General features: G+C 42.4%; 2 protein-coding genes across 2 annotated transcripts in view; one reads left to right on the top strand and one right to left on the bottom strand.

Annotated features, from left to right (window-relative positions):
- Positions 1-2951, bottom strand: part of chrm5b (cholinergic receptor, muscarinic 5b) — a 13006-nt gene extending 10055 nt beyond the window's left edge. Inside the window, exon 1 of the mRNA XM_034580417.1 lies at positions 1897-2951. The gene's annotated coding sequence lies outside the window, so the exon portion shown is untranslated. The remainder of the gene's footprint in view (positions 1-1896) is intronic.
- Positions 1-19133, top strand: part of aven (apoptosis, caspase activation inhibitor) — a 26804-nt gene extending 7671 nt beyond the window's left edge. Inside the window, exons 3-6 of the mRNA XM_034580419.1 lie at positions 15713-15783; positions 16691-16786; positions 17580-17823; positions 18565-19133. Coding sequence (XP_034436310.1) covers positions 15713-15783; positions 16691-16786; positions 17580-17823; positions 18565-18701 — 548 coding nt within the window. The 3' untranslated portion in view covers positions 18702-19133. The remainder of the gene's footprint in view (positions 1-15712; positions 15784-16690; positions 16787-17579; positions 17824-18564) is intronic.

Below are 19133 nucleotides of genomic sequence, written 5' to 3'. Positions count from 1 at the left end.
TTGTTGGGGGCTGATTGTGCTGTTGCTAGGGGGTAATGAACACACGGTGCAAGTCCTTTGTTCTGTGAATGTGTCCAAGTGCAAGACGGGTGGGGGGGGGGCTTGTTGGGCAGTTATTTACATCCTAACATGGCCATCTATCTGTACACATTAACGCAAGGATCAATCCTCCTCCCCCGCAGCCGTAGTTTACCAGGGCTGCTAATGGGCACCTATCAAGCCTCAATCATAATGAGACAAAGGCAAATCGCATTAGAGCTTCAGTGATTCGACTAACCTGACTGACAAACACAAGGACTTTTTCCTAACTGAGATGAATATTCCCAATCATTCCATTCATTTATATGTTCCGGTGTTGTTATGGATACTTGATTAGCCACGTAGGCTGGAGGAGACTGGCGTCAAAGCAGAGGAATGAGGCCGCTCGTGTACCGTCTGGTCGGCGGATATGGGAAAACAAAGCGTCACAGGAGATTGGTTGGTTTCATTGTGATCACGCCAGTGGAGGTCGGCTAAATAAAGCAGCAGGTGGACCACAGACCCTTGACTGAGATCGTCCCAAAGAATGGTCGACCCACTTTCAGCCTGAAATACCTGCACCCTTGTTTGACCGCCGCTGTGCTAACATACCAGGGTTCACCTCAGGTCTGCAGGGATTTTTATCGTCTGGTAAGAGCTAGAAAAACTTCCTGGTTAAATTACAGTCAGAAAATATCTTTTTAAATGGACATTATATTTCTCAGAGGTGTTTTGTCATTCTAAAGTACAAAACCTCAAAATATTCTACTTCAAGTTCGAGGGAAGGAAGAGAAAAGCAGCAAATCCTCAAATTTCAAGAGCTTGAACGAATGTATTTTTAAAACTTTTTTGCTCCATAAATGACTTATAACTGTTTTATGGATTTTCAAAATTGCTCCTGCAGCAGCCTGTTGTGCCCTCTGTTGGTTATGTGTATTAATATTTTGTTATTCCAGAGCTGGAGCATGATTCAACGGTCCAAATCCCAATTATATCCAGTTTATACAACGGAGCTGCCATTAATAAATGGAAAGAATACTAATCTGTCAATGTTGTGGTTATTATTCCAGTGAAATTGCCAAACATTTGATGATTCCCGGCCTCTTAAAGTTAAGGGAATATTTCCAGGTTTTAAAAAGAAACCTTGTTCTCATGGACTGTGATGGATGGTTTATACTGTTTTCTGTATTCAGACCAAATGATTACTTTAATAATAACTGGCAAATTAATAGATAAAAATGAGTGTTTGATGCAGCAGTTGCAATAAAGCAGAACATTTAAACTGGAACAAGTACGTTTTTGCCATTTTCTTCTCATAAGTAATCTTCTGACTATTTTGTTTATAGTTTCAGCTCAAATAGATTTTTGTTGTTTGTTGTTTCCAACCTCCGAGTGTCGGGATGCCAATCATTCGACTTGTCATCCCCATGGTTTTTAATGATGCCTTAAATCAAATCATCCTCACTCCCTGTTCCGCCCACTTTTTTTTCCCCCCTGAGTAAAAAATAAACACACAACACTCCTACACAGCTGTCCTTCAAACACGCAAACACACATTTAAACATATCTAAGTTTCTGGGATTCATTTAATAACCTTTGTTTGTGTGAAAAGCTGCGGTTTAAGATCCACGCCGAAACAAAATGTACTGCAGAGTTCTGAGTGTGAACTGTAAAAGCTCTGCTGACAGCTGATGAACCCCAGCACTTGTTCCATGATTCATTAGTAACTCAGGCTGCACATTCGCTCATAAAATGTTTATAATGCTAGAATTTATAATATGGCTTCGCTGAACGCTACGTCGTGTCAGTTGTCAGCTGCTCCTGTGAACTGTTTAATTTCCTGCCATAATAGCCACATCAAACAGAATACATACTCACCCCGTATGGATCTGACAAAACACGACCCTCCAGCATAAATGGGTGTTTAGCCGGCTCTTTGATTCGCCGTTTTTTTCCCCCTTTACTCCTTCTTCAGTCCTGCCGAGTTCTCAGTTTCCTTCTCCCTGTGGCGTTCTCAGCTTTGTGCGTCTTCCCTCGTCTCTGTATCCCCTCACGCAGCTTCACACCTTCCCTCGCTGGCTGTCTCTTCCCCTCCCCTGCTGCCTCTTGCCGACTTTTTCCCTCTGCGCTCCTCTCTCCAATGAGGTGAAAAACACACTTGTCAAATACAGGTAGGTCCTCACACTGTCTCTCATCCTCACTAGTTGCTAAGTGCTCGGCGCCTCGATGCAAACAAGTTATTCAGCATCGTCGTACCGTCGCTGCTGAGCGGTCCAGCTTTTCTTGCTGAGATGAGACGGTAAAGGCAGCAGCTGTTCAGTGTCAGTGTCCATGTGACGGAGCAGCTTAAGGTGCCTCGGAGGGTGATGCTCAGACCTTTTTCATGGAAGGGCGAATTACTGGAAACGGCTTCTCGGTCGCCTCTGTGATAATGAAGCGAGGATCTCGTTTCCTTTTTCACAGACGACAAATATCTGAGCTCAGCATCGTCAGAGGAATCAAAGGAAGCAGCAAACCTTGAAGTTTCTCACTTTCTCTGCAAAGTTTGAGCAGCTGGACTGGCAAAGAAAACCAAGTAAAGCTTCTTTCATCCTCAACACTGCGCAGGTTGAATGACTTTTTGTCTCCTAGTGGGATTCTACTCACTGCGGATGAAAGGGCTGCTTGAATTCACGCTGCACAAACATCCTCGCCGACACGCGGATTCAACCATGAGCCACGTTTTAGAAGAAATTCCCACAATGCCGGAAGCCTCATGCTGCATCTGAGCGCCGAGCAACATGTAAGAGGAGGGAGGCAGAGGTGAAGAGGTGGAGGAGTAGGATGAAGCAGGGTTTGAGGGAGGAGGAGCCAGAGGAGGAGGAGTCGACGTGGATGTCGGCAGCACTTTTTCCAGACTGTTTGCCTTTGCATCGCTTACAGCTGTATGTCTTCATCAGAACTCCCGGCTCCTCAAACAGACGCACACGTCTCACTACACGGTGATTCGCTCGGTTAATCCCCCCCATGCGTTTGACCATGTGCCCTCTATAAAAGCAGGGTGAGTGACTATTGAAGCAGTGGTGACTGGCAGAGGTTTTTATTTTTCTGGCATTATCGACTCTATCCTCTGTCAGCTGTGCTTTTCACTGTGTGCTTCCTTGTTCTGGTTTGACCTCCTGGGAGCTAACATATTTAGTTGCTTGCTTCTCTTTGAGCTAAAAAAAAAACAATCTTGCTTAGATGTGGAAATGTAAATTCAACAGACAGGAAAGACGTGTCATTTTTCTTATATTATTACCGGCACCAAAATCAGGTTATCTACACGTCGTTCCTTTAAACTTTTTACCTGCCCATGAGGTTGTTTTCACCCCGGGTTCGTTATTCCTTAGTTGGTTTCTTTGTTTGTCAGCAGGATTGTAAAAAGTTCGAATTTAACTTGCTGAACCCTGAAGAATTCCTGAAAATGACAGTTGAGGCCAGTCGAGAAACATTTAGTCCTTAGCTAATTCTCCACTTGCTTCAGTGCTTTTGACTCTTGGCTGTGCTTGGTGAAATTAACCTTTTAGCCTCTTGCTGTAAAGGCATAAAAACTTATTTATCAGGATATGATTCAGGAGGATTCTTGGACTCGCTTGAAAACGGCTCACTGCTCGTTGGATTCACAAGCAGCTGTCCACTCCAGCGAAGAGGAGCCTGGTGACGGCTGCTGTTGACGCAATGTGACTAATACATTGCCTTGTTGCGTCATGTTGCATGCTGTCTGCACCCACAATGCTTTTAACGACATGAAGCCTCAGTCAGGTTCGCAGCAACGAGGAAGACGTATGTTTACACCTTTTCTGCGTCTTCCACTCTCCATCACAGGAAATTGCACAACTGAAATGCAGTTTGGTAGCAAGACTGCACAGAGTACTCGCAAAATGTATTAACGAAGTGCAGCAGACCACCACTGGTAAACACAGTATGTGTCATATATTCTCTTGATCCTCCGAAAACACATTTTTTCCGTCGGGATGTGGATTTGCAATATTTTGTACACAGTTGTCAGCAGCGAGGAGGATCTCCAAAACGAGGCTTTGGAAATTATGATCTTTCAAACTTAATAAAAACCAGCGACAGACAGAAATGTCAGAGGTGCTGTGGAAGCTCGGGTAAAAGCCTGGTGTTTATTTTAACCCGTCTTTGGAACAACTAGTGATGCTGTTGGGATTATGCTGTTGACTAGTGGATGAGAATAGACATAGGGTGTGAAACTGGACAGACTCTATCAGTTTGTATCATAGACTGTATATAAAGGTGGACGCTAAAATAATCTTGATCACCCCCCTGGTGGTTTGCTGCAGTATCCATAAGAACCCTGGCATCCTCCATGTTAGTGGATGGGGCATGGACTAAACTGCAAAGTCAAAGTAGACGTACACAATGTCTTCTCAAAGATGGTTTATGTTTTTTATCACACAGATGTTTGTTTACATGCTTATTTCTTCTGGTAAGTTTGGTTTTGTTGAGTTATTGCTGTAATAACGGGCTGAAAAACGATGATTGACAGCTGAGACTGACTCATGAGGAGTGGAGCGTGTATCTGTGGCTCTGATGGCAGCAACCGTATCTGGGATATTTTAGTCGAGGAAGGAAGTGGAGATTTCCCGTCCAAGAAAGGCAAATGTGCTGGTTTGTGTTTTACCAACATCAACTCACTCACTGTATCAACGTGTCCTTAACTCGTTGGCTAACTTCTGGCTTCATCGTCATCGTCATCAGTCTTCGGACTGTTTATTCTTTCATGTGAATAAACAATACCACACATGTTCCCGCAGACCACTTAGCTAACTATTGATTATTAGTACAATACGATACCAACTAGGATATGAGGAATGTGTGATGTCTCCCTCAGGGAGTTCATGTAATGAGGCACACAGATGTAGGCTATTGTTCAATTTCCGTAGATTGGACAAATTCGCAGGCTCCCACCTACACATTTGGCCCCAGTGATACCAGCACTGTGCCACGGCGCTGTTAACCACTTTCATTGTGAATGGATGTTCCTGTAGGTTTCAGTGATTAACTGCAGAACGACACAGTAGCCATCAATTTAAATCAGTTTTTATTGATGTAGCACGAAATATAAAATCATTTTTTTCTCTAGTTTTTCTATAGGATTCTGCTTTATGATGGGATGAATGTGGATTTCTCTACTTTAGTTACTGCTGCCATGGTGCAGCAGGTTGCCAGGATCCATTCATCCTAAAGGCTTGTTAATATTATTTGGCCTTTCCGGGTGACATCTTCATTAAAGTGTCACAACTCAACTTCCCACCTTTTTACCAAGCGTGAACGGACAAATTACAAGTAACAGGTGGGAAATTGCCCTAAATCCTACACTAATTTATCATTGAAATCCATGTCTACTGTCAAAATAATGTTTTTTTTTTTCCCCCAACAGAATTGTCAGTGCTACATTGTCAAATAACCTTTTTTAAATCCCAAAAGCTGAGCCAATTATTTGAGCGAAAGGAAAGAAAAAAACCATATTAGTCATTTAATCATGTGCTTCTCTGCATCAATTAAAGATAATTGCTCTGTGTGCTTCACACCTCCCACACTGTGTTGCTTGCCTTGTGGTAAATAACAATAGCAGTGCTGATAGTAATGGCACATAGAGCTTTCCAGCTTCCTGAACGTTTGGTTGTCATCCTCCTCCTCCAGCACATTTTTTTTTTTTTTTTGCAGCCAGCATCAACTCAGGCTGTTAATTAGCTGTGAGCAACCAAACGAAGCATCAGTCAAATTTATTCAAACAAACAACCAAACAGTGTCCACACAATTCTCTGTAAACAGCTGGCGTTCGCTAACCTAAGTAGACCCTTGAGGTATAATTTGAATGGGTTATAACTACTTAAGCCCACTTATGTCCATATTATGAAGCCCTGTGAGGCAAATTGTGATTTGTGAATACGAGCTATATAAATAAAATTTGATTGGTTGATTTATATGTTTTTCTGAAATCACTGGATTTTGCAATTAGGGATGAAAAGCATTTGGCAGACACTTTAGCTTTTGTAATGGTGCTTCCTTCAACTGGCTTCATAACTCTGGTTTGAGCGTCTGCCTTTGAATGGGAACATGACCTCGGTCCGCGATTGAAACAAAGATGAATGTGAGTCATTATAGCTCCAATAGAAACGCAAACAAAGTTGACTGTGCGGCGTTTGTGCCTCGAGGCGTCTTCTTGTGATGCCGTCTCGGAAAAATCTCCTTGAATTTATCCAACTGCTCTTGCTTTTCACGTTTACTTGGACACCTTCTTATCTCTGTGTGATGTGTAGATAAACCTGTCTTTAGCTCATGAAATACTCTGATGCATCTGATGCTTCACTGATTCAAAATCTATTCTACATCAGTGTCGAAAAGATGTTAAAACTCTTAATTTACATCCTGTTGGTATCGTCTTCAAATGGCACCTGTTAGAGACGGAGTCAATATCAATATATGTTTGTGAAACAGTCACCCAGCAGCTCACATTGACTCCGGTTGTTGATTTTCTCGCTGCCTGTCATTTGCGAGGGGCTGGATCTGTCCCAAATTGTTGGGTTTTATTTTCTTTGATTGCAGAATTTCAGTCAAACAGTTTGGGCCAAGAAAGACTGAGTAAACATCTCAGTGCACAACTTTCTTCCAGTGTTTAGCACAATTTTGTTAAGAGTGATTTGTCACTTGTCTGAAATGTGTAATGCTCTCTGGTCAAGGGTCTAATTTTATGCCTGAAATTAGCTTTTTATAAATGCTATATATTGGTACAAGTAAGAATGTCTTTACATATTTCCACCGAGGACATTTTGTTTATGCTCCTGCTCCAGGATTAGAGTAAAACCACTGAACAGATTTCCACAAAACTTGTTGGAACAATTGTAAAGAAGAAGAAACCCATTACATTTCGGTGGGGATTTAGATTATTTTCTTCCATTTCTCTAACATTGCGAGATAGAGCCTTAGCTTTGGCGGAGGTTTGCTCTCTGCGAGCATCCATCTAGTTCTAGTTATGTACTGAAATGTGTCAGATAATGTGGTGTTGTGGTTCTGCAGAAGCTGAGCCAAGTTCATTTTGTTGTGCTTGACGAATGTGTGTTTTTTACCAGATAAGTGTTGACGTCCCTCGCTGTGTCTTATTCAACTGAATTTGTGTTTTTGTTGTCATGCTGGGTTAAAAAGTGACTTGAATGTTTTTGAATCAGAGACTGTGTCACCACCGTAGAGCACTGACAACTTTCTAATTGCTCTGCTCGGTACATATGTTCATCTTTCTTTCAACTTATAAGAATAGTTGTTTTGCAGCATTTATTTATATAATCTTAGGGATGTACAGAGTCTCGTACTGACACAATATCACATAAATATGAATGGAGAATTTCAAGGACCTTTCCAGTTTTAGCTGACTGTAAATCCACTATCTTGAGGTTTTCGACTGTTGTTTGGGCTAAACGAGCTATTTGAAGACATGACTCTGAACTCTGGGAAGTTAATTAACAGATTAACTGATACTGAAAATAATTGCTAGAGTCCCAATTAAGGCCAGAACACACCAGAGGTCTGAAGGGGTTGGGCACACATCCACTACAGCAGCATCTTTGCCAGTGGAAATAACTCATAAAGTTGTCTTTGTGTAGCCACCGTGAGCGAGTCTCTGTGCTGTGTTTGTTTAAGTGTGTCTTTACAGAGTGCAGGTGGCCCGTGTGTGTTATCATGATTCACTCAGACAGTTATGAGCGTCTTCTGATGACTTTACCACCAGAACAGAGGAACTTGGGATTTCTGGAGGGAATATATCAAGCGCTGTGGATATGTTGTTTGGATTTTTACTGCCGTGTCTTGTCACATTTCACTCGCTCATGTGTTCAAAGGATTGAAACGTTCATGCATTCTGGCGGTTTGGTGCTTATTTAAGACGATCCGCACGTCTTTATTTAGCCGGCAGTGGGTGCATTGTTCTCATCTTCCTGTGGCCTTTGAGTGCCTCTTTGTAAAGACACAGGAAAAACACTGGTAATACTTTGCCTGTGAGAAACGATCCTTGTATTTCCGAAATTCACATACATCCCATCATATTGATCACAAGTTTATCAATGTCTCGGCAATCGTTCAGCTGAAGCAGCGAATGTTACGGATGTATAAGCCACCCATTTAACACATTGACCTCCTTTTTTAGCAGCGCGTTGATCAATATTAGATCTTTACTCATCTACCAGGCTAATGTAATAGCCGAGGCTCCTCACGCCTTATTAATGAGGCTCCCAGATGTCCCAGCACTCTCGGACTGGTGCTTATTCCAGCCACAGGAACCTGTGTCAGGAGGATACATGCGAGGCTGAAGCTCCATCCCGCTCTCACCTGATTAGTCAGATGTTTAGCCTCCCTGTCATGTCTCTGTTAGTGCGAGAGCTGGACGGTGTCAGACGTTGTTCTATGAAAGTGGAGTTAATATTACAGCCCGACTGATACCGATTTTTGCCGCAGATGCTCTTACTGGGAAACATTTCCAATGCCAATTTATGGGCCAACATATATATTATATTTAAAAAGAAACTGGCTTGACGCTTGATACACAAATGCACACAATTCCTTTATTCTTTTTTCCCTAAGTTAGTTTTCATGATTGCAAACATAAACTCTAATACCGATATGTCTGTGAAAGGCTCATATCGGCCAAGTTTTATTGGCCAACCGATAAATCAGTCGGGTTCCACTTGTTTCTGCTTTTTCAAGTACGAACCCGGAGCCAGGGTTTCAATCAATGGTAGATATCAGTCCCCTAAATACACCAGATTCCTGCATCTTGTCATGTTAAAGAAAGTGATCATATCCACTAAGTTTTGTCGTCATCCGTTCAGTAGTTTTTGCATTTTTCCCGCTTACAAAAACAAACAAGCAGATGAAACTCTACCTGCTGGGTGAAGGTAATTGGCCGAGTTTAGCGTGACCAGAAAAAGAGGTAAAAACTTGGATTAAAGTTGAAATGTGTTTCATGGTTCGTCCACTCATCCCCCTGTTGCACACGGGGGGGGGGTTGGTGAGTCCTCTCAGCCAGTCAGTCCTGTTTTCCGTTTACTGTGTCACACGCGTCAGTTTGTGCTGTGTCTAATTATTTCTTAATTTACTGGTCACTGCTGTCGTGTCAGATTTGTTTTAATGCCCAGCGGCTGCCCAACCCAAAGTGAAGCTACTCCTCTCAGTGGTTATGATGCACTAGACATGAAGACCAGACATCTCCAGGGGATGAAGATGCTGTTTTGGTTATTTACAAATTTCTAGTAAGTCTAATGCAATAATATTATATTTTCATGCAGGTTGTAATGTTCAGTTTCTTTTTCAGAGAGGTGATGATTCATCTGTATGATCTTTCTGGAGGTTTTGGTCTGTGTTGCTGCATATCTACATACATACATATACATCTAAATATCTACTCCCTAATTAACGGAGTGTATGCGATTCAGTTCAACTATATAAACATAAATTATTACTGAATATAGACACCAACACATTACAACCTCTTCACTTCACATAGCAATACAAGAAACTGCCGGGCTGTGGTGGCAACATGAATAATATGATTATAAATTCATATTTATTAGAGCCTGACCAATTTATCGGTTATGTGACTAAATTAGCTGATATGAGCGTTTCACAGTCGGTATCAGTTTGAGGATATGCAGTAATACGAAAACCTTAATTTTACAGAACGAACGATGCAGAGAAGATGTGCACTTCTGTTTTCATTTTAGGTGAAATGCAGTGAAATATTCTTGTTCATTAGAGGAATGATTCAGTAAAACCACATCTTTGTATTTGACACTGCCGACCACAGCCGTCCCTCATTTCATAAAACAAAAACCACATGAAAAACAGCAGCTGCTGTTCACTAATAGCGTCTTGCACAGGGCCAATTACAGGGAACGTCAATATTAGATGTTTGAATATGATTGATTAAATCCCAGGCAGGAAGTGCGAGAGGTGCAGCCTCTTACCTCCAAACAAGCTGCACACGGGTAAAGCACGTGCCTGATGAGGACGGGGCCTCGAGTGGGTTGGAGCTCTTCAGATATGACTCTGACACAAACACAGCGGCGCACAATCACCATTAAAAGTTAAGAGTAAATAGCTTCAGCCGTCTTTATTGTCTCGCCTGGTTTGCTTGGGATTTTAATTGCAATTAGCACAGACAGTGATTTATCGACGCGTAGTGGGTTTCAGTGCTGTGGCGTGTTAGGCTAATTGGTTTGGCTAAAAAGGCGTGACAAGGAGCACGCTGGAGGAACTGCAGGAAGACGATCAAGTAACGCAGCAACAGTTCCCTTTCCTGCCTCAATCCTTCCATCTTCCTTCAATCCTTCTCTCTCTTTTCTTTCCCTCAGCGTTTTTTCTTCCATTTTCCATCCTGCCCCCGCAGTTAGCGCCACCAAACACCTATCAGATGGGATTTGTCACGATAGTAATAACACTCAATTGCTCTTTAGTTTTTTATGAGGTCGGCTCCCTCTTATCAAGAGAGGATCTGCTACGACTTAAGAGAGAAGTCATCACTCACTGGTCACCATTACTCAACTGGCAAACGGAGGAGGAAGAGGTAGTGGGGAATGTGTGTTTTCGTCTTCCAGTCACTTAAAATATCAACATTTCACTGCAGGTGTTAGTGGAGACTGAGCAGACTGAGCCGCTCGCTGCTCCGGGGAAGAAGGAGAAGCTCGGTCCACACCACAGAGTGTGTAGTGAGCTGTGTGTACTGAAGGTGTGGCCCAGTCAACAAGGGTGTGCATCTGTGATGCTGGTGGAGTGTGTCTGTCTGCACAGCAACACACAGGGTAACAGCGGCATGCCGTGGAAAACGGGATGAGATGATCAGGGCCACAACACTACATCTTATTTATATATATCATACATTATATTTATTGTGTTTTGTAGAGCACGACTGATTTAGAAGTTTGCCAATATCGACCGATATGAGCCTTTCACAGACGTAATGATATCAGTGTTTATGTTTAAAATGTGGCAACTTTCAATTTACATAAACGATATATAGATTTTTATGTTTACACTTTTTCCCTTAGTTCAAGTTCTATATAATTTGGTTGTATTTGTGTTTTATTTTTAGTCATTTATAATAAAGTCTGTTTTTAAACTGTAAAATATCAAACCTCATCAACGTAACCAGAACATTGTTGTAGCTGCAGTGAAATTCACCTTGAGGGGAAATAATTAGTTTTCTTGTAATTGCCTGCAAAGTTTGATGGAAAGGTTTTGGGTGAACTTTTAACAATTTGAAACCAAGGAAATCAAAATTCATTGATTTATCCAAAAAATGTTTCAAGAATAAAAAAAATAGAACGTCGTGAATAGAAATAGCGAGGGCGATGCAGACCCAGCGTTTCTTATCTCCATCCTCACTCGGTGCCAGAGCTCGCACGGTCTCGCAGGGCAGGACAGAGGAGAGGGGGTGAAGATGAACAGCGGCGGGGCGAGAGCAGAGTGGAGTCGAGTGGAGCAGGAAAAGAGCAGAGCGGGAACAGAAAGGCGGGAGAGAGGCCGGCGAGAGCGCACAACACATCCCAGATATAAAGAGATGAGAGCGCGACTCAGCATCAGAGAGCCATAGATAGCTCAGCGCAGCAAGCAAAGAGCCGCATTTGTTAATAAAGGGTTCAGCCAGCAAGATGTCAAGAGACAGGATACCACATTATACAGAAGTTACACAATGCCAGCCGAGCCACTTAGCACACAGCATGAGTAATGCGCTGTTTATTCACTGTGGAAGCCAACGGCCACTGACGCACTTTAAACCACCAACTGATCTTAAATCAGTTGTGTACGCTCAAGTTCGGAGGCGGCTTTTATCAAAGTTACTTTAACTGAATTCCTACACACGACAGGAAACGTTCCAGAAGTACAATCGATTTGAGTTCCTTAGTTTCTGAATTGGATTTTCTGATTTTATGTCACTATGAATTGAATACTTGCAGTTTCCGACTGTAAATGTGGACAAAACAAGGCACATGATAACTTTGTCCTGGGATCTGAATCAGTTTTGTAATATTAAGAATAACCAAGACTAGAGTTTTGCGACCCGATACATAAAATCAGCAGATGTTGAAGAATTGGCAATGATTCCCTAAGATGTGATTATTAAACACTTCTGACAAAGAAATGTAATTTAGGTTTGATATGTCACCATTACACAACCAAATGAACTTGAATTAATTATAAATGCATCTTTTTCATCAGAGCTTAATCTGTGAAATCAAACTTTTCATATTGATGCACATCAGAGCTATAATTTTTCCCTCGATATTAAAACAAATTGTGTGTCGTGTCTAATTGGTTTGGACATAAATGCTGACACCGATACGTCTGTGAAAGCCTCATATTGGCAGATATTATCAGCCACTCCATATATTGGTCGGGTTAGACAGAGATCATTTATTTCCTGTCAATCGACGAATTGAACATCTGTCAGTCGGAGAATTGGCTCGACCAGCATCAGCCGAGCCGAGGAATTCAGTCGCATGCACGACACACAGCTGAAGTACAAGTGTTTATGTAGCCGAGCGTCTTATGCACAGATGAATTCAGATCCACATGAGAAGCCACATGGCCCCGTTCTCTGTAGATGTTAGAACAGCATCAGCCAAGAGCAGGCCGGGGATTTAAGTCTCAGATGTGTTTGGACGAGCGGGAACGAAGAGTCTCTCGTTCATTTTTCTTCACCCCCCCGCTCCTCCTGCCCTCTCTCGCTCTCTTTCTCGTTCCGTCTTGTGGAGGTTCGACAGACGTTTCCCTCATCCTCGCTGGCAGCCGTTGCCATGGTTGTGTCAGCGCCTCCGAACTACCTGGGATGGTATTTCCACGGACATGGATCAGGATGACACCGGGCTCTGAGGTGTAGGAGGGAGGCAGTTCACAGGTGTCAGCGGTTCTGTGTGCTGGAGACCAAATGGAGGAGACAAGAGGAGGAGGAGGATGAAGAGGAGGATTAGAGTCTGGGAAGATATTAACCAGAGAGGAGCAGGAGACGGAAACAGTGAAAACGAGAGGAGTGAGAGGCCGGGGTGTTTGACTGCAGCCACTTTTCAGGGGTAATTTCTCCTCAAGGCAGATTTCTCATTACCTTTAGACAGAGAGCCGTCAATTTTAGATAGTGAGCAACAACGAAGAGAGAGGAGCCCAGGGGAAGTCACACACTGGATCCTGGAGCTGTTCCATTAACACTGGAGTGCACATTTTAACAAGTCGATGACATTATTATACCGGTTTTCCCACCTCTTCGTGACCGTTCACAAATTACCACCTAAATGAGAAAGTGACCAGGAAGAGCTGGAGTTTTGAAGCTGATACCGACGGAGACATTTGAGAATAATCTGAAATTCTACACAAAATCTCACCTTGGACTGTTAAAATATCCTTAAAAGTTTACAATCAGATATGTATATATATGTCAATAAAAACAATCCAGGTCGCATATGCATAAAAATACAGACTCATGCCAGTTAGATGATATCTGCCAGAGTTTAATGTGCATTTTTAGGCCAGTTAATTGATTTTAAATTGGCCGATATTAGTCTTTCACAGACAGATCGGTATCAGCCGATATTGGCCAATATGAAAAAAAATAGATGTGCATTTATGTTTTCTACATTTCTTAACTTTACCAGGGAGGTTATGTTTTAATGGAGTTTGTTTGTCTGTTAGTTAGCAGCATTATACACAAATTGGATTGTACATCATGAAAAAAAATCCTGCATGTTTAGTGGACTGATATTTATGAGACTGTTATCTGTTCTGAGTTCCACTCTATTTGTGTTTTCTTTTTGTTTGTAGTTATTTTGATTTAAGTTTGTGGTTAAACTGTAAAATATCAAGCCTCAATTAAAATAAATTAGTCGTAAGGGTTTGATAACCACATCTTAGGAATCAATCGTCACATTTTAAGATCCTGGAAGCGTCATTTGATTGCTGATCAGCGTATATAAATGAAGGAATATTGCCTTTTATCAATGTACATCATGATTTGAGCAGCACATGACGGCAGCTGCTCTGGGTTTCGGCCTCAGCGTGTTTATCTGAGACGCTGATCTGTCGTCTGTGGATCACTTCTGTCCTTTCAGAGCCGGCCTCGTGTTTCCCTGGGCTTCATGAATGAAAGGTGCCGTTAGCAACCGATATGAGATCTGCTTTAGATACGAGCAGCTGTGAATTAACTTTGAGATTCGTTTTTTTTTCGATTTCCCGTCTCGCCAAATCCTGGTTTTATGTGTCGTGATCGTTTCCTCTGAGGGTGAGATTGAGACAATCTCCCCGATAAGACACCCGGCATCCAGGCGTCCGTCCCCTCAGCCGTCACTTAAAGCTGACATGCCCATTCCCTCCTCCCGTCCGTCCATTGTAACCTCCATAATGCCCCTATTCATAAATCATATTTCCTGTGCCTGTTTGACAGCAGGGACTCGACCTGCAGACAAATAGCCCTCCTGCAGCTTCTCCCTTTTGACCCCCCTCACTTCCCGTACAGCCAAGCAATCAAGGACAACTGCAGATGGTGTGGAGTGTCCTGTGTGAAAGGCCGAGTTTCTCCAATATAATGCTCAGGGCGGAGGAACAACGAGTGACTGCAGCTCGTCTGTCAGGTCTCCCACTGACCGTCCATCTGTGTGTGGCAGACTGACCTGACGTGGGGCTCACTCCACCTATTAAACACGTCTGCACCCCCCCCCCTGCTACACCGGATTCACCTTCTTTATCTCAGATGGATTCTTTTTATTCCTCCTTGTCTTGTTCTGGGCTTTTTTCCCTGGTAAAGGTGGAGCAGAAAGAAGCTAAATAACTGTAAATAAACTGTAAATAAAAAGAAAATACAAATACAACAAAATATAGAAATTGAAATTGAAAAAATATTTATTTACATATATAAAATTTGTATTACTATAGTGAACAAATCATAACATACAGGATTATGAACAAATTAAAGTGAAACCCAACAGTTCCCATATGTTTCCATATATTTTTTAAGACATTACTGACATCTGATAATATTTAGGAACTTTTAACCTGACTTTCTTTTCCACTTCTCAAAATATTCAAGCTGTTGTTAAGCGGTGGAGAGACACCCTCGTCCACACAGGGACGTGAGTGCTGCTTCTCACCTCACTCTGCGTTCCTTGTTGTGCGTTCGTTATGAACGTTGTGTTTTGATCGTTGTGTTTTGATCGTTGTGTTTTGATCGTTTCCGTCGCAGAACCCGACTTCTCATCTGAGCAGTTTTCTCATCTGCTCAGCAAACAAACCTGCCGACAGCTCCGAGGGAGCGTTGGCAGCTTCAGTCGTCGCCTGTCGGCTGCTGTTTGTGCTCATTAACAAAACCACCTCGGTGTCTGTGCGGTTTCGAGAGCCCTCAGCCGGCTGATGTTGTGGAAGCAGAGTCACATGTCGGGCGCTGCTTCAACTCTCTGATCCACAGTTTACACAAAGCTATCGACCAGAGAAACACGGGGTTTAATGCCGCGCCGCACACGTTTAGGCCTCATGAGCCGGATCAATGCCGCTCGGGACAAGAGAAATGAATTGTGAAGAGGATCAGATCTGTTTTGATTTGCTTGTGGTTCCTAACCGTCCTGCAGGGAGCTGACCGCTGCAGCGAGAAGTCAAACTCTTGTCTCTCTGTGTCTCTCAGGGGATTCCTTCACTCAATTCCGCTTTTTGGAGGAAAAAGACTGGGAGATGGACTCATTAACAGCCGGTCAGGTAAATCTATACTCTGCTCCATCCGCAGCGCTGTGCATGGTTTCTTTGTCTCCCATTGATTTAACACACTTTATGAGATATGGATTCCTCAAGCAAATGCTACGTCTGGATTGAAATCACGTGAAAGCAGAGAGCTAATGCAACGTTAGCCGGGCCTGTGCCTGTTGGCTTGTTGTTTGATCCAAACTGAAATATCTCAAAATCTGTCCAATGGATCGACGTGAAACTTTGTACAGACGTCTGTTAAAGTCAGAGGATGATTTCTAATGACTTTATTCATCCTCTGAATTCCCCTCTTAGCACTTCATGAGGTCATCTGCACAAAAAAGACATTTAAATATCACTATTGCAAATGACAACAAGCTGGCATGGCTGAATTTGGCACAACTGAAGTATGCTTGTGTGCATTTTGCTTTTTTAAGAAAACACAATAACTACATTATTTACAGAACATGATACAGAACACAAAGATGCTGTGATGGTAAATGTTCTTGTGAATTTCAGGCTCTACCAGGACTCGTGTGTATCTGTGGATTTAAAGCAGTGAAACAAACACAGTCAGATTATATAACGGGTTCTGACCTCTGGCTATTTCTTGTTTTGTTCCTTATGTACAAGTACACACACACACACACACACACACACACACACACACACACACACACACACACACACACACACACAGAGAGAGAGTGTATCTGCTGCCTTAAACATCTACACAACAACCCGTTACCTCAGGGTTTCACAAACACCTTTGCACATTTTCATTAAACCTCACGTTAGAATAAAGCTCTATTAGATTTAAATAAGTGAAATTATCTCATGCACTTGTTTTGATTCCATGTTCCTGATGAAAGTCCAGTGTTGAGTTTTACTGTTGTGTGTGTGTGTGTGGTCGTCTCTGCAGATGTCCTCAGAGTTTGTGGATCTCCCTGCTCTCGCTCACAGTCTTCAGCAGCTTCCTCTTCATCAGAGACTCAACCTGGAGGCTGAGCTGGTTCAGGTACGACGTTTGACTGAGTCTCCTGCTGAGCTGAAGCTCCTTCACCCTGTTTCACCCTCCTCATCCTCTAGAATCTGAACTGTTCAGCTCTCTTGTGGGGCTGCAATTTATCACCACTGATTAATCGCTAATAACCAATGAATGGTAATGAATGAAATGTGAGAGAAAGCTGTTGCACGATTTCTCAGAGCCTGAAGTGACGTCTACGGCTTGTTTTTGTTACTCCGACAGTTTTAAAGCTAAAAATAGTCATGAAAGACAAAATAAAACGGCAGCTCCTCACATCTGAAAAGCAAAATCTTTTTCCCCTTGAAAAATGCAATAATAAAGCCTCTTAAAAGTCAATAAATCTGTTTATTCCAAACCAGAAACACCCACAGACATTAAGTTTGAGACAAAAATAAATCCTGAGTGGAGGAGGAGACCTTTGTCTTTTTACATAAATTTCGGGCTGAACTTTGAAAATGAGAAAACTCCGGAGGTCAGTGTTCAGTGCGGCTGGTGACAGGTTTTGTTATTTATATTCCTCCTCTGGTGCTGTCCAGGTTTAAAGAAAAGCTGCGCGTCACTTTCCTTCTGTTCTTAAACACAACTTTAATAATAGAATATTATATTATTTTATCCTTATCTGATGGATTAAATGTTTGGATGGTGCAGTTGCTACAAATATGTATTATAACTATTCAATTGCTTTGATAACGTAGATATTACTTGATAAAATAGATTAGAAACATTTGAGTCTGGGTAAATTCTACTTTGATGTTCAGTGTTTCTTTTGTTCCTGATGTTTCAGGCGTTGACTCCAGTCGAGCTTCCCACCATGAACATCGCACCTAAACAGGAAACGTCCAAACCGACCACGGTCACTCCTGCGTCCGCAGCTTTAAAAGCTCCCAGCACCAACCAGAAAGTTCCCGAGTCCACAGACCCAGAGGATGATGGTGACGAAGAGCTGGACGAGCTGCTCGGTTTAAAACCAGCGCTGGGGGCCGAGTCTGTCGGCGCCACAGAGGAGGAGAGTGCAGGAGCAGAGGAAGGTGAGTGTGTTCTCCTTGTGTCTGTGAATTTATAGATGTGGCAGAAATAGAGCTGGAGGCAAATCGGCCCACAGGGGCGGACTGGGACAATATTTCTGGCCGGGAATTTGACTCCTTTCCAGGGAACCGTTTTCACACAAAGCACCAGACCTCTAGTTTTATAGGATGACTCTATTTAATGATGTAACGGTGACCAGACTAGTAAACAAGTAGTAACGACGCAGTAACTCACCGACTTTGCCTTTAATTTTCTCAAGAGTTCTACAGTTAATTCTTCTGAACCACAGACAGTGGAGGTCACCATGAACAAGAGTGAGGTGGAATATCTGCGTCACCTCGAATCCTCAAGGATTTGCCTACTTTTCTAGAGTTAAATATGTATGCATGGATTTGAAAGGTTGTTATACTATTGCTGGTCACGTTTTCAGTTTTATAATATTAAAAAAAAATTGTAAATTTAATATAAAGATAAATTCATAAATAAATTTATAATAAAGATGATGGTGAAACTGTAAAATATCAAACCTCAATTACATTCCTTTTATAATGTGTTAGGAAGTTGAGCCATACTAATCTGAATGGAAGCTACGAGCTGAACTTGAATAAAAAATCATATCAATCATTTGATCTCACTTTAATAAGAACATTTCAGAAAACTTTAAACTTTAGCTTAAAATGAATCAGAATCAGTCTTTGAATTTAAAAACTGAGTCAAACATCTGCTCTTGTTTTGATTCACAGCGTGTGAGGTGATGAAGGAGGCGACAGAGGAGAAGATGGAGGAGGTGAAAGTGGTCACACCACCGAAGTCGTCCTCCGCCAAGCAGGATATAACGGAGGAGGACCTGGAGGACTGGCTCGACAGCATGATCTCCTGACCCACACGGATCCGGGAAAGGAAACTGGACTTTGTAAAATCAACACTGAGCAGAAGTTCTCGTGCTAAAAGACGCTTCTCATAATTCACCCGTCTGGTTCCTGCAGCTGAATGAGACACTATATGTTCGGAGACGGTACAGAATGTCTCGAGCGTGTCACCGTGTTCCCGCCGCACTTCATGCTTCATGGAAAGAATTCTCTGTTCCCTGTGAGATTGTGAAAGTTTCACACCACAGGAGAGCCGCCGCCGGAGGGACGGATACAGAACAGGTCACGGACAACACGTCTGGTTTATTGCGTCAATTCATTTATTAGGATTCATTTCCTCCCCCTCGTTAAAAGAAATGCAGCTTACCAAAGCGTCTACATACATACAAATGGCCATACAATAGCAGTCAACCATCTTGTCGTCAATAAATCCCTGAACAAGG

The sequence above is a fragment of the Hippoglossus hippoglossus genome, chromosome 24 (genome assembly GCF_009819705.1).
Source record: "Hippoglossus hippoglossus isolate fHipHip1 chromosome 24, fHipHip1.pri, whole genome shotgun sequence".
Taxonomy (NCBI): Eukaryota; Metazoa; Chordata; class Actinopteri; order Pleuronectiformes; family Pleuronectidae; genus Hippoglossus; species Hippoglossus hippoglossus.
Note: the sequence above shows the minus strand (reverse complement) of the source record. Positions and strands in the feature narration are given on the sequence as shown.